The sequence below is a fragment of the Mustelus asterias genome, chromosome 10 (assembly GCF_964213995.1).
Source record: "Mustelus asterias chromosome 10, sMusAst1.hap1.1, whole genome shotgun sequence".
NCBI lineage: Eukaryota > Metazoa > Chordata > Chondrichthyes > Carcharhiniformes > Triakidae > Mustelus > Mustelus asterias.
Genome location: NC_135810.1, coordinates 89,243,689 through 89,258,521, shown reverse-complemented (window position 1 = coordinate 89,258,521; position 14,833 = coordinate 89,243,689). Strand labels below are relative to the sequence as shown.

The 14,833-nt window shown below is 41.2% G+C and overlaps 1 protein-coding gene across 1 annotated transcript in view; it reads left to right on the top strand.

Moving 5' to 3' along the window:
• Positions 1-14,833, top strand: part of mtmr6 (myotubularin related protein 6) — a 48,080-nt gene that overhangs the window by 19,695 nt on the left and 13,552 nt on the right. Inside the window, exons 5-9 of the mRNA XM_078222146.1 lie at positions 350-478; positions 5,909-6,043; positions 7,832-7,964; positions 11,021-11,130; positions 13,772-13,897. Of these exons, the coding sequence (XP_078078272.1) occupies positions 350-478; positions 5,909-6,043; positions 7,832-7,964; positions 11,021-11,130; positions 13,772-13,897 (633 nt within the window). The remainder of the gene's footprint in view (positions 1-349; positions 479-5,908; positions 6,044-7,831; positions 7,965-11,020; positions 11,131-13,771; positions 13,898-14,833) is intronic.

Genomic DNA, 14,833 nt, shown 5'->3' with positions numbered 1-14,833 from the left:
GACTGTGTACGTATTTGATACACAATTAAAAACACTTTTTCCTAATTAATAATTTGCATAGCAATTCCCCTTTGGAAGGTGAGCCAACAATATTGAATATTCATTGTAACACTTTTGTGATGTTTTCTTTTTTTAGATGAATTTGATACTGACATGCATTATAACATGTTTGTTTTCAGAAGTAAATAAAAATGCTATTTCTACTTGTTTAAAATATTTTATTATTTGATAAAATTAAATTTCATGTTGCCAAATATTTATTTTAATGATGTGGATAGTGGACATTTCTTTACATGGGTGTCTTTAGCATTTTTATTTCATTAATATTCATGTTCTCTTCTACCAATAGATTTGTGATACATATCCAATAGACTTGTATGTTCCCAGAAGTGTGAGCAAGCCCATTATAGTTGGGAGTTCCAAGTTCAGGAGCAAAGGAAGATTCCCCACGTTGTCCTACTTTTTCCACCAAAAGCAGGTATGGTTATTCAAGTGTATCCATGTTCGTTGTCATTATGTCTCTAGCATGCATACTATTGACAAGGTTACCTTTTTTTTTAAGAACTGGCTGATTAACAGATTTGTTAATAGATTAACAAAACAGTGCAAGAAAAAAAGCAAATTCTACAAATATATGCAGAGAATGGTGAGAGAAGCAACAGAGAATTATATAGGGTATATTTTCTTTTAGAAATCAAAAAGAACAAAGAGGAAACTGAAAATAAGCTGAACTGCAGAAGTCAAATGATCTTGTCCAGCTAAATCTGATATTGGGTGGTTAAATAATTTGCATGCTTGATTATATTAAGTGTTGCCTGTTTGACTTGAAGGTGGGGCTGTACCATGGGTAACAACCAGGATGGGAGAGAGTAAGTGTTTTACTGAGGGCATGGTGTCAGAGGTGAGGATGTGCTCAAGCAGATTGATAGCTGTAGACTTATGATGGTGACTGGGAAAGCTAGACAGGCCAAAGCTAGATAGTTGGCAGCTTGAAAATGCAAGTGATTTGGGAAGGTATGTTTCCAGATGGACATAGAACCTGAATGGAAGTGGGGAAAAGGGAATATAGATAGTGATGTGTACAAGGAAGTGTTTGGAGATGGCCTTGGTTATGATTGTGGATATGTCAAACTCGGGTGAAAGCCAATGTCTGCTTTGGTTTAGTGATGGCATTGTCGTCTGAGTCAAAAAGTCATCAGATTAGTGCCTTTGCAGCATTTGATTGCATTCATTAAAGTGACACATTGCAATCAGGCAGGGGAGTGCTACATAATGGGAGGAGCCATCTTTTGAATGAGATTTTTACTGCATTAAAGATGATATGTAAATGCAAGTTATTGTTCAGTGTTATACTTGTGGACTTGAGATATCCCTTGATGCTACTTGAAGAAGAAATACGATACTCTCCCTGTGTCTGTCCTGCATGTCATTGAGCCAACACTAATGATTACATCACCAGTCCTCCTCTTTGCGGTTTGTGGGACCTCGTTATGTGCAAATTGGCTGCCTTGTTTGCTTTTTGAACATTGACTATGCTTTAAAAGTAATTCATTGCCTGTGAAGTGCTTTGGAATGTCTGGAGGACATGTAAAGCATATATAAAATGTGGTGTTTTAAGAAGATAGGAAATAGGAGCAGGAGTAAGCCAATTTGACCCTCAAGCCTACTCTGCCATTCAGTATCATCTGATTATGATTGTGGCCTTGCCTGTCCCTATACTCTTCAACACCCTTGTAACCAAAAATCTGTCCAACTCCACCTTGGATATGTTCAGTGACCCATTCTCTACTGGTCTCTGCAGTAGAGAATTCTTTGAGAGCAGAAATTATTCAACTCCATATAAAATGGGAGACCCCTTATTTTTAAACTGTGCCCCCTAGTTCCAGATTTCCCCATGAGAGAAACATCCTCTTAGCATTCACCCTGTCAAGAGTTGCAGTAAGATCACTCCTCATTCTTCTGAACTCCAATGAGTATAGCCCAACTTTCTCAACCTTTCCTCATGAGGCAACCTTTTCATCTTGGGAATCAATCTAGTGAAAAATCTTCTCGACTGTCCCCAATGTAAGCAAATCGTTCCTTAAATCAGGAGACCAAAACTATGCACACTACTCTAGGTGCTGTCTTACCACTACCCTGCACAGTTATAGCAAGACATCACTACTTTCATACTCCACCTCTGTGGTCCATGATCTAAGAATGTGTGTATGTGTTTGTGTTATGAGTTCAATTTTAAAATAACCCAGCAGACGAGCTTTAGTTTTAAATGAGGTAAAAGTTAATTTATTACAAAAACTACTGCTGAAAGTTACTTGGGTAAAAGTGATAGTTATTAATGAAAATACAGATATGATTAAATGCAGATAAAGATATACATAAAAGGTAAGATCTCAAACTTCTTTCCTAAATGAAGAGGTTGAATCTTGAGGTTTGGTTTAGCTGTAATGGGTTCTGTGGTCAACTATTCTGAAGTTTACCCGTTCAAGCGGACTTCGTAAATCAGGAGGGTACAAAATGAAAAAAGCAGAATATTATTTAAATAGAGAGAGACTGCAGAAAGCTGTGGTACAGAGAGATTTGTGTGTTCTGGTACACAAATCGCAGTCATAAAGCAGGTACACCCAGTAGTTAGAAAGAAAAAATAAAATGCTGGCCATTAATGAAAGGGGGATTACCAAGTATAATTATGATGAGGGGATTGCCTACTGAGGTAATATGAGCTGAAGTTAGAAATAGGAAAGGAGCGGTCATGTTGTTAGGAGTTTTCTATAGGCCCCCAAATAGTAATAGAGATGTGGAGGAAGAAATTGCAAAGCAGATTATGGATAGGTGTGGAGGTCTCAGGGTAGTTGTCATGGGTGACATTAACTTTCCAAATACTGATTGGAACCTTTTATAGGTCGAATAGTTCAGATGGGGCAGTTTTTGTACAGTGTGTGCAGGAGGGTTTCCTGACACAATATGTGGATGGGCCGACAAGAGGTGGGGCCACATTGGACTTGGTACTGGGTAATGAACCGGGCCAAGTGTTAGATTTGTTTGTGGGAGAGCACTTTGGAGATAGTGACCACAATTCGGTGTCTTTCATTATTGCAATGGAGAGGGATAGGGCCATACGGCAGGGCAAGGTTTATAATTGGGGGAGGGGTAATTATGATGCGATTAGGGAACATAAGATGGGAACAGAAACTGTCAGGGAAAGGCACAAATGAAAAGTGGAGCTTGTTGAAGGAACAAATAGTGCGTGTCCTTGATAGGTATGTCCCTGTCAAGCCGGGAGGAAATGGCTGAGTGAGGGAACCATGGTTCACAAAAGAGGTTGAATGTCTTGTCAAGAGGAAAAAGGAAGCGTATGTAAGGATGAGAAAACAAGGTTCAGTTGGGTTGCTTGAGGGTTACAAGGTAGCAAGGAATGAGCTAAAAAAAAGGGCTTAGGAGAGCTAGGAGGGGGCATGAAGTCCTTGGCGGGTCGGATCAAGGAAAACCCCAAGGCTTTTTACTCTTATGTGAGAAATAAAAGAATGACCAGGGTGAGGTTAGGGCCGGTCAAGGACAGTAGTAGGAACTTGTGCATGGAGTCAGAAGAGATAGGAGAGGCGATGAATGAATACTTTTCTTCAGTGTTCACCAAGGAGAGGGGCCATGCTTTTGAGGATGAGAGTGTGATACAGGCTGATAGGCTGGAGGAGGCAGTTGTTCAGAGGGAAGATTCTTTAGCAATTTTGAAAAATCTGAGGGTCGATAAGTCCCCTGGGCCAGATGGGATATATCCTAGGATTCTTTGGGAGGCAAGGGATGAGATTGCAGAGCCTTTGGCTTTGATCTTTGGGTCTTCACTGTCCACGGGGATAGTGCCAGAGGACTGGAGAGTGGCGAATGTTGTTCCTCTGTTCAAGAAAGGAAATAGGAATGATCCTGGTAATTATAGGCCGGTTAGTCTTTCTTCGGTGGTCGGTAAGTTAATGGAAAAGGTCCTGAGGGATAGGATTTATGACCATTTGGAAAGATGCAGCTTAATCTGGGATAGTCAACACGGATTCGTGAAGGGAAAGTCTTGCCTCACAAATTTGATTGAATTCTTTGAGGAGGTAACTAAGTGTGTCGATGAAGGTTGATGTCGTATACATGGATTTTAGTAAGGCGTTTGATAAGGTTCCCCATGGTCGGCTCATGAAGAAAGTAAGGAGCTGTGGGATAGAGGGAAATTTGGCCGATTGGATAAGTAACTGGCTATCTCATAGAAGACAGAGGGTGGTGGTGGATGGAAAATTTTCAGACTGGAGACCAGTTACCAGCGGTGTACCACAGGGATCAGTGCTGGGTCCTCTGCTATTTGTGATTTTTATCAATGACTTGGAGGAGGGGGCTGAAGGGTGGGTCAGTAAATTTGCTGATGACACCAAGATTGGTGGAGTAGTGGATGAGGTGGAGGGCTGTTGTAGGCTGCAAAGAGACATTGATAGGATGCAGAGCTGGGCCGAAAAATGCCAGATGGAGTTTAACCCTGATAAGTGCGAGGTGATTCATTTTGGTAGGACAAATTTGAATGCGGATTACAGTATTTACCAGGATGCTGCCTGGTTTGGAGGGTAGGTCTTATGAGGAAAGGTTGAGGGAGCTGCGACTTTTCTCTTTAGAGCGGTTGAGAGGTGACTTAATAGAGGTTTATAAGATGATGAGGGGGATAGATAGAGTGGACATTCAGAGACAATTCCTCGGGTGGATGTAGCTGTTACTAGGGGGCATAACTATAAGGTTCATGGTGGGAGATATAGGCGGGATGTACGAGGTAGGTTCTTTACTCAGAGAGTGGTTGGGGTGTGGAATGGACTGCCTGCTGTGATAGTGGAGTCGGACACTTTAGGAACTTTCAAGCGGTTATTGGATAGGCACATGGAGCACACCAGAATGATAGGGAGTGGGATAGCTTGATCTTGGTTTCGGACAAAGCTCGGCACAACATCGAGGGCCAAAGGGCCTGTTCTGTGCTGTACTGTTCTATGTTCTATGAATGTATAAATTTATATTATAGATTTTAAGGACAACTGTTTCCAAGGTACATTTCAGATTTAAAATCTTGTTTAAAAGTCTCTTTCAAAATGGAAGTGTAGGCAATCAACATGGCACCTTTGTGTTTATTCAAACCTTTTTAGACTCGTATTTCTAGAGCTCACTATGAAGAGTCATTAAAATGCAAAAGACTCCTCCAGTGACATCCACTGTATTCTCCGAAAAGGTGGAAAACACCTTGGCTTCTGACTGATCAGGAGAAAAGAAGGGACTTCAAAGGACAAAAATGTAATTAACTCCTTTGGTTGGTGAAACAATGACTCCTTGAAAATTAACATAGCAACAATTTTTGTGTTTCTGAACTGTATAAAGGAAGCGGTAGGAAGCCATCTTTTTGTGGCAGTGCGAGGCACACAGCTCTTGGCTGAACCAGCTAGGAATCCCCCGAGGAGATCTGAGACATCAGAGAAATTACTCTCTGCCACCGGGAGTCAACTTTTTTTTATTCATGGGACATGGGTGTCGCTGGCCAGCCAGCATTTATTGCCCATACCTAGTTGCCCGAGTGCACATCTTTGGACATTAAGGAGCAATTTAGTGTGGCCAGTTAACCTAACCTGCACATCTTTGGACTGTGGGAGGAAACTGGAGTGCCAGGAGGAAACTCACGTAGACGTTTGGAGAACAAGCAAACTCCATACAGACACCAAGTCCAGAATCGAACCAGAGTCCCTGGTGCTGTGAGGCAGCAGAGATAACCATTGTGCCACCTTTGTGCTCAACAGCTCCCTATGGAAATGTGAATGAGATCAGATATACAGCAAAGTAATGATGATTGCTGCAGGTGTTTAAAGAAAAAAGTTAAAGTTACTTCATCAACCTTTTGTTCTCTTTCCAGGCTGCCATTTGTCGATGCAGCCAACCATTGTCTGGCTTTAGCGCTAGGTGTCTGGAAGATGAGCATATGCTGCAAGCTATAAGCAGAACCAATACCAACAGCTACTTCATGTATGTAATGGATACAAGGCCAAAGGTAAGTCTGCAGCTTACCTTTAATATTTGTCAGTTCTCATTTATTGCAAGACATACTTTATGAAAGACCTTTAACAGAAAGATACTGCATTTCTATTAGTTTTATATGAATTATCTCAATAGCTACTGCAGTGGGACTTACCTGGCAATGTGAAAACTTTACAGATGTCTTGTTTACAAAAGGCAGGACCAATCCAACTCGGCCAGTTACCGGCTCATCAGTTTATTCTTGTTCATCAGTAAAGTGATCGAAGGGGTTGGTGACAGTGCTGTCAAGCAGCACCGACTCAGCAATAACCTGCTCGTTGACACTCAGTTGGCATCCAACAAAACCGCTCAGCTCCTGACTTCATTGCAGCCTTGGTTCAAACATGGACAGAAGAGCTGAATTCCAGGTGTGAGGTGGAAGTGACTGTCCTCAACATCAAGGCAGCATTTGACCAAATATGGCATCAAGGAGCCCTAGCAAAATGACTTAGTGAGAATCTGGGAAAACTCTGTACTGGCTGGAGTCGTACCTAGCACAAAGGAAGATGGTTATGGTTATTATAGATCAATTCTAGATGTCCGAGGCCCAACCATCTTTAGTTGCTTCATTTATGACCTTCCTTCTATCATAAGGATAGAAATCATAGAAACCCTGCAGTACAGAAAGAGGCCATTCGGCCCATCGAGTCTGCACCGACCACAATCCCACCCAGGCCCTACCCCCATATTCTGACATATTTACCCACTAATCCCTCTAACCTACACATCTCAGGACACTAAGGGCAATTTTTAGCATGGCCGATCAACCTAACCTGCACATCTTTGGACTGTGGGAGGAAACCAGAGCACCCGGAGGAAACCCACGCAGACACGAGGAGAATGTGCAAACTCCACACAGACAGTGACCCAAGCCAGGAATCTAACCCAGATCCCTGGAGCTGTGAAGCAGCAGTGCTAACCACTGTGCTACCGTGCCGTTAGAAGTGGCAATGTTTACAGATGATCGCATCATTTGCAACTCCTCAAATGCTGAAAGTCTGCCCATATGCACTATGACCTGAACAACATTCAAACTTGAGCTGAAAAACGGCAAGTAACATTCGTGCCTCACAATGACAACCTTCAACAAGAGAGTATCCAACCATGTCTTTCTGACATTACCATCATTGAATTCCTCACTATCAACATCTTGGGGTTACCATTGACCCAGAAAATGAACTAGATCAGCCATATAAATACTGTGACCTCAAGAGTAAGTTAAAGGCTGGGAATTCTGCAGAGCGTGAGTTACTTTGTTTCCCCAAAGCCTGTCCACCATCTACAAGGCACAAATTAGCAGAATGATAGAATGCTCTTCACTTGCCGGGATGAATGTAGTTCCAACAACACTGTCCAGGACAACACAACCCGTTTGATTGGCACCCCTTTCAGAGCCTTCTATATCCACTCCCTCCACCACCGATGCACAGTGGCATCACTGTGTCCCATCTACAAGATGCACTGCATAAACTCACCAGGGCTCCTTCGATAGCACCTTCCAAATCCGTGACCTTTACCACCGAGAAGGACAATGGCAGCAGATGCATAGGAGCACCTCCTACATGTTCCCCTCCAAACCCCTCACAATCCTGACTTGGAACTATATTGCTGTTCCTCGATTGTTGCTGGGTCAAAATCCTGGAACTCCCTCCCCCACCTTCTCGGGGACAATTGGGGATGGACAATAAAAATGCTGACCTCACTAGCGATGCCCATATCCCATGAAAGAAATTTAAACAAGATTTGTGTTTATATTTTTCAGCTAAATGCAATGGCAAACCGAGCTGCAGGTAAAGGGTATGAAAATGAAGACAACTATTCCAATATTAGGTTCCAGTTTGTTGGGATTGAAAATATTCATGTAATGAGAGCGAGCTTGCAGAAAGTCAACGAAGGTATGTTTCAATATGCAGTTCCTATAGTAAGATATGGAAATCTTTCAGGACTCAGTGCTTTCTCCTTACCTGTTTGAAAGCAATGAAATTTGCTGAACTACATTTCCTTAACAACATGAGAACTAGGAGCAGGAGTAGGCCATCTGGCCCCTCAAGCCTGCTCCACCATTCAATAAGATCATGGCTAATTTTTTTTGTGGACTCTGCTCCATTTACCCGCCCGCTCACCATAACTCTTAATTCCTTTACTGTTCAAAAATTTATCTATCCGTGCTTTAAAAACATTCAACAAGGTAGCCTCAACTGCCTCACTGGACAGGGAATTCCACAGATTCACAACCCTTTGTGTGAAGAGGTTTCTCCTCAACTCAATCCTAAATCTGCTCCCCTTTATTTTGAGGCTATGCCCCTTAGCTCTAGTTTCACCTGCCAGTGGAAACAACTTGCCTGCTTCTATCTTATCAATTTCTTTCATAATCTTATGTTTCTATAAAAGCAGAAAATGCTGGGAAATCTCAGCAGATGTGACAGCATCTATGGAGAGAGAATAGAGCCAACATTTCGAGTCAGGATGACCCTTCATCTTTATCGCCTTACCAAGATTCTCTGTGCGTAAGCCGAGATGATAAGTGTTAGCAGGTTTTTTGTTTCCAATCTTGCCTTGCCTGCCCTCTGCTTGTGAGTTTTCCAGCAGGGGTCACTGCTCATCAGTCAGGAGATGGTAATGTGGCTAATAATCTGTTCATTATTTCAAATTCCCTGACCCAGTCTTGGAATTCTGAGACCAATTAAAATGTCCCCATAGTTGTCCTCACTGAGCTCAACATAGAACAAGAATGGGCATTGGGATTGCTCATTTTCATTATACCATCTGGCAGTTTAGGTCATTTTGATATTTTGTGGGATCTTTCCATCAGTAAGGAATGTTGCATTATTCTATCTGTCTAACGTTATTGCTGGTACAAGGATAGTTGCTATCCTGACCTGCCTTCTGCCATTTGCAGATTTGATTATTTGAGGTGGAGTATGAGTACTATACAGTCCTGTAGTGGTTATGTTACTAGGTTTGTAATCCAGAAACCTGACTATCAATCCAGGGACGTGCGATCCAATGAAGAATTTAAATTCAATCAGTGAAATAATTCTGTTTATTTACTTTTTGTAGTGATTTACTAAGCCATTTCAGAAGGGAGTTGAAAGTTAACTACATTAGTTAACTACTAAGCTGTGGGTTAGGAGTGACCATGAAACTTCTGAATTGTTATTACATCTTGTTCACTAGTGTCCTTTAGGGAAGGAAATCTACCATCTCTTCACAGTCTGTCTTTGTGTCTCCAGCTTCTAAGTTCTATCAAACAGTTATGGAAAACATTTAATAATAAAACAGGAGGGCTACCTAGCATAGATATAGGCAGTGGTGGATGTAACAAAAGCACACAGTTCAGTTGACCCTGCAAAGTCGTCCTCACTAACATTGGGACCTGCGCAAGAAATCAGAGTTGGCCTACAATCTGGCATTGTGTCCCAGATTCCTCCATCACCATCACTGGGTATGTACTCTCCCATTAACAGGACAGTCCCAGCAGAGGTGGCGGCACAGTGGTATGTAGTCGGGAGGACACGATCTGAAAGTCTGCAGCATTGATTCTGGATCCCATAAGGTCTCATGGAATCAGGTTAATCATGGCAAGGAAACCTTCTGCTGATGGTCACTTACCACTTTCCTTCAGGTAACGTCTGTATTCCTCCACTTGGACAAAGCACAGGGTACAGATTGTACTTTGGATTGAGGTCTTCAATGACTGTCACTGCTGTGCTAAACAGGATAGATTAGAACAAACCTAGCAGCTCATAGCTGGCATGCGTGGTCCGGCATGCGTGGTCCAGCATACTCCCCACTTGACCATTACCTTCAGGTTAAGAATCAATTCTGGTTCAAGTAAGAAATGTAATAGAACATGCCAGTAGCAGCACAAAGCAAATCTTAAAAATACATGAGGTACTAACCTGGTGAAGTTACAACACAGGACTTTGTGTATGATTAGCAGCATGCCAAGCAATCCCAGAACCAATGAATCAGGCCAAAGATCAGTTGCCGTGCCACATCTGGATGTAAATGGTGATGGAAAATTAAACAATAACAAGACTAGGAGTCTCCACAAACAACCCCATCCTCAGTAATGGTGAAACATTTTCAGTCCGAAGTATCAAGTGGATGATCCAGCTCAGTGTTCTAAGGGCTCACCATTGCAGAAGTGTATCTTTAGCCAATTGAATGAGATACAGCCTGACCTTTAGAGTGTTTCTAGCACTTTGTTTGTTTGTTTCAGCTTTCTAGCATCTGGATTGTAAAAACGAGTCAAATGTTACTCCTGCAGTGTTACAGCAAGGGAACTGAAATACTGTAGTGGAGTTCTTCAACTTGATACAGAAATTAAACAATCTTCTAAGGATTAATACTTCTGCAATGTTAACCTTGTTAATTTATTTCCGGCAGAATGAGTGACAGAGTTGTGAAAATCAGGTGACAAATTTCAAACATTTAATAAAAGATATTTATCATAGAATCCCTACGGAGCAGAAGGAGGCCATTCGGCCCATTGATTCTGCAACGACTGTGCGATAAGAGCATCTTACCCAGGCCCTAATCCCCATAACCCCATGTATTTAGCCTGCTAATCCCCCTAACTTGCACCTCTTAGGATACCTAAGGGGCAATTTAGCATGACCAATCCACCTTACCTGCACATCTTTGTACTGTGTGAGGTAACAGGAGCACCCGGAGGAAACGTATGCAGACACTGGGAGAATGTATAAACTCCAGTCAGTCACCCAGGCTGGAATCAAACCGGGTCCCTGGCACTGAGAGGCAGCAATGTTAACCACTGTGCCACCATGCCGCCAGGAGAAACCTTTTTGTTTCTTCCTGAGTAACAGATGGGAAACTTGTTCACTCATCTGTAGTTGTGGAAGCTAGAAACGGGTTATTTTTAACAAATATATGAGCTAAAACAATTATTTGAATCTTGCTGAATATGTATTTTCTTTTTTATTAGTGTGTGGAACCAAAGCTTTGGCTCTGAATGACTTCTTAAGTGGTTTGGAGAGTTCGGGATGGCTTCGCCACATAAAAGCTGTGTTGGATGCTGCTGTATTTCTTGCTAAAGTACATGTTCTTTCATTATATATGTTTTTAAACTTAAATGATTATATGCAAAAAAGGAGATTACCTAATTATATAAAGAGAAAACATTGTTTTATTAGCGGGCATAGTACCAAAGTTTAGTCTGTATTACACAGTTGGGATAGTCTTTACTGGATTTGAAGCTTTTTTTTTTCCAGCTTTGCTGGTAATTTTCTTCCCTCTCCACTCTGTCCTGAAATAATGTCCTCCTCGTTGGGATGTGGTTCAACTGACCTGGGTCACCTTCAGTACCTTACCTGTGATCACTTTTCATCTTTGAGCTTATGTCATGAATGCACTATTCCATCAGAAGGTGCATCACAGCTAAGCTTGATTTATTATTTCATGGGATGTGGTGTTGCTGGCAAGGCCAGCATTTGTTGCTCATCCCTAATTGTCCTTGAGCTGAATGGCTTACTACGTGTCCTGATCCAACAATGAGGCTATATGTGAAAGATACAAATCGGGAGCAAAAAGCTGTATTGTCCTCCAAAATTGCCAAATCCAGACCACAGAGCCGACTGTTTTTTGATTTCTTCCTTTCGTGAGATCAACTGACAGCACAGACTGGATATCCAGTCTTAAACGTTCCTTGCTGAGCTCCTTATTTTCCTGATCAGCTGACTTTTCTTTCCTGAGTATAACATTGTTTTGGAATCTAGGAATACTCCGAAGATACATTTTAGCACAACTAAGATTTCATTTCTGACTAACAGTATTTCTACAAAAAAAGATAGATGAACAAAAAATTACTGACCAGTTCCCATACTATATATTATATATATATAAAACCAGCATGGTGCCATACTGTTGTCTGAAGGATTAAATGCAAGTGGAATGGTCAGACACAGGAAGTAGAAGAATGTTTTTTCTCCACGTGGTTAATGTGGACGAAATGAATGATCCAGACCCTACTCGTGCCAACTATAAAAATTCACGTTCTTGGGCTCAGTTCATATGAGTTGAAATGTGAGTTTGCTACACAGTATCTAATATGCACATCGGAAAAGGAATGAGCCATTTTACTCTCAGCTTGTACACTGAAACATTTAGTTTCTTATGTAACTACTGAGCTCTCCAAATTTGACAGTGAAAAAATGAAAGTTTGTGCAATTTGGGCTGAAAACTACTGATTAGTTTTTAATGGTTCATCTTGCTTCTGATTTCTGCCTTACTAGAAGTTACAGTAAACTTTCACATTAGTACTTTAAAACAATTTCAAAATCAGAAAATTCAAAAATTATTTCCAATTTTCCACCGTAACAAGTAAGTTGTATCTCTTGACCTTGATGAAATCTTTTTGTGAGAAATAGACATATTAGAGTTCTTTATTAGTCTGTGATTTGAATAAAAATTCAATGGGAAGGTAATCAGCCAGCAATGGCTGGTCCCAGTTATCATTAAAAATAATTATTATAGAACAACCCTTGCAGTGGAAAAAACATCTAGCCAGGCTTTTGCAGGAGTAGTCTTTCGTGCACCATAATAACAGTTCCTTGCCTTCAAGTCTGGTAAGCAAGAACTCCCTGTTGAGACAAACAAGCATTTTGCATGATGGAATGCAGAGAAAACGCTGAACGTGTTCTGATCAGGTAGCATCTGTGGGGAAAAAACAGACAAGTTAATGTTTCAGTTGTCAGTTCTTCACCTCGATTGTTAACTTGTCTGTTCTCTTCAAAGATGTTTCCTGACAGGCTGAGTATCTACAATGTTTTCTGTCTCTGATTCAAATTTCCAGCATCTGCCTTTTTTTTTGCTTTTATGTAGGCGAGACAATGGCCCTGACACTCTCTGAATAGCTAACACACGAGGAAAGGATCAATCTATTGTCCTCCTAAAGAGACTGCTTACCAGCAATTAATATAATAATCGGGAATGTGAATTTCTCCACTTTCTAACAATATAAAGAAATAACAGCACCAAAACTCTCAATGCAGATACAGAAATACATTGTTTTTTCTCCAAATAGTTTAAATTGAACACGTTTGATATCTGAAATAAGATATGATCTTTTAGGTCCATAACACTCCTGTTAAAAGCAATTAATCAACATAGTATTCAGTATTAATGGTGAACAAAGTGGTGAGCTGAAGTTTCAATTGAATGAATGTGTATTGAAGATAATCTGAAAATAGTTATATTTTTTAATCTCTAGCCCTTATGAGGTTGGTGGTGTACATTTAAAGCATTTGATCCACTACAGCTAAAAGTACTGATAGCACTGAATGGATATTTAATCTCCTGTTTTAAATAGTGCATGTGTGCTTGAATCAGGCTGCAAGCTTGCCTCCTTCCATAGAATAGCCTGCACATCAAAGCTCCTGATGTTGAGATGCTGGTGTTAGACTGGGGTGGGCACAGTAAGAAGTCTCACAACACCAGGTTAAAGTCCAACAGGTTTATTTGGAATCACGAGCTTTCGGAGCGCTGCTCCTTCATCAGGTGAATGAGCAGCACTCCAAAAGCTCGTGGATACCAAATAAACCTGTTGGACTTTAACCTGGTGTTGTGAGACTTCTTACTGGGGTCAAAGCTCCTTTAAGAACTGTAGATTGTATTTTATTCTGAAGAAATAAGTTTGTCTGAACGGTTCCATGACACACACTTTTTATATTTTGAACAGACAGTAGGATGTGATGGTGTCAGTGTTTTAGTCCATTGCTCTGATGGCTGGGATCGTACAGCCCAGGTCTGTTCCTTGGGTTCTCTGCTGTTGGATCCATACTACAGAACAATAAAAGGGTTTATGGTAAGAAAAGTTTTTTTTTGTTTTTACGAATAATTTCAGCATTTCCTTTAGCTATATGTAGATCAAGTTCAATTTTATAAATGACAATTCAGGATATGGGTTGGAGTTCTCCCAAAAAAATCGAAGTGCCCAACAGGCAGGAAAATAGGAGATTTTACCACCTGTTGTTTGGGCATACCTAGTGGAATGAATCTCCGGCATTCTGTGCTCCACAGAGTGCCTCAAGGAGATTCAGGCCGGTATGTGGGGATGGAGCCTCATCCCGCTAGAGAGGCCGGCATCAGCGCGCTGAGCCAGCCACTGTCAGTGGGGAAATCGGCGCATGTGCACTGGCCTCCCGATCGCCGGCCTATATGGCCAGCCGCGATCTCTCCCATCATGAATTACTGCCTTGGGGAGAGGAAGATCAAAAAGCGAAGGAAAATGGAACAGGGGAAAATTAGTAATTACCCTATAAATCACATGTTAATCTATGTGGGGAACCTGGTGGAAAAATGAGAAGTTAAAAGAAACGCATGATGATAAGCAGAATACAAGTTCAATCCCTTGGGGAAAACAGTAGTGGAGCAGGTTTAATTACTTTAGACTAGAGAATGAATCCTGTTGGTTGATTGTGTTTGTAGTGTGTTAGCTTCAATTCCAGTGACTCGGGTAGTAATGTTCAGCTCTTCTGTATGATGCAAAGACCCAGAGTGGAAAAAAATAAAGCTCTGTTTTTAGAAACTAGTCCCTTTAATCAGGCCCAGTTTTTGTAGACCATCTTTGTGAGTCTCTAATTCTGTTGGCTTCCAGAAGCTTGGCTGCTTCACTCAATGGAATGTAGCTGATTGAGGGATAAACAAGGCTTCTGTCTCTCCCTGCATTCCTATTATATAAAAGTACCTCAGAAGCCAGGCTACTCATTTTTATTAATCATAATATTATCCATACTTTAAT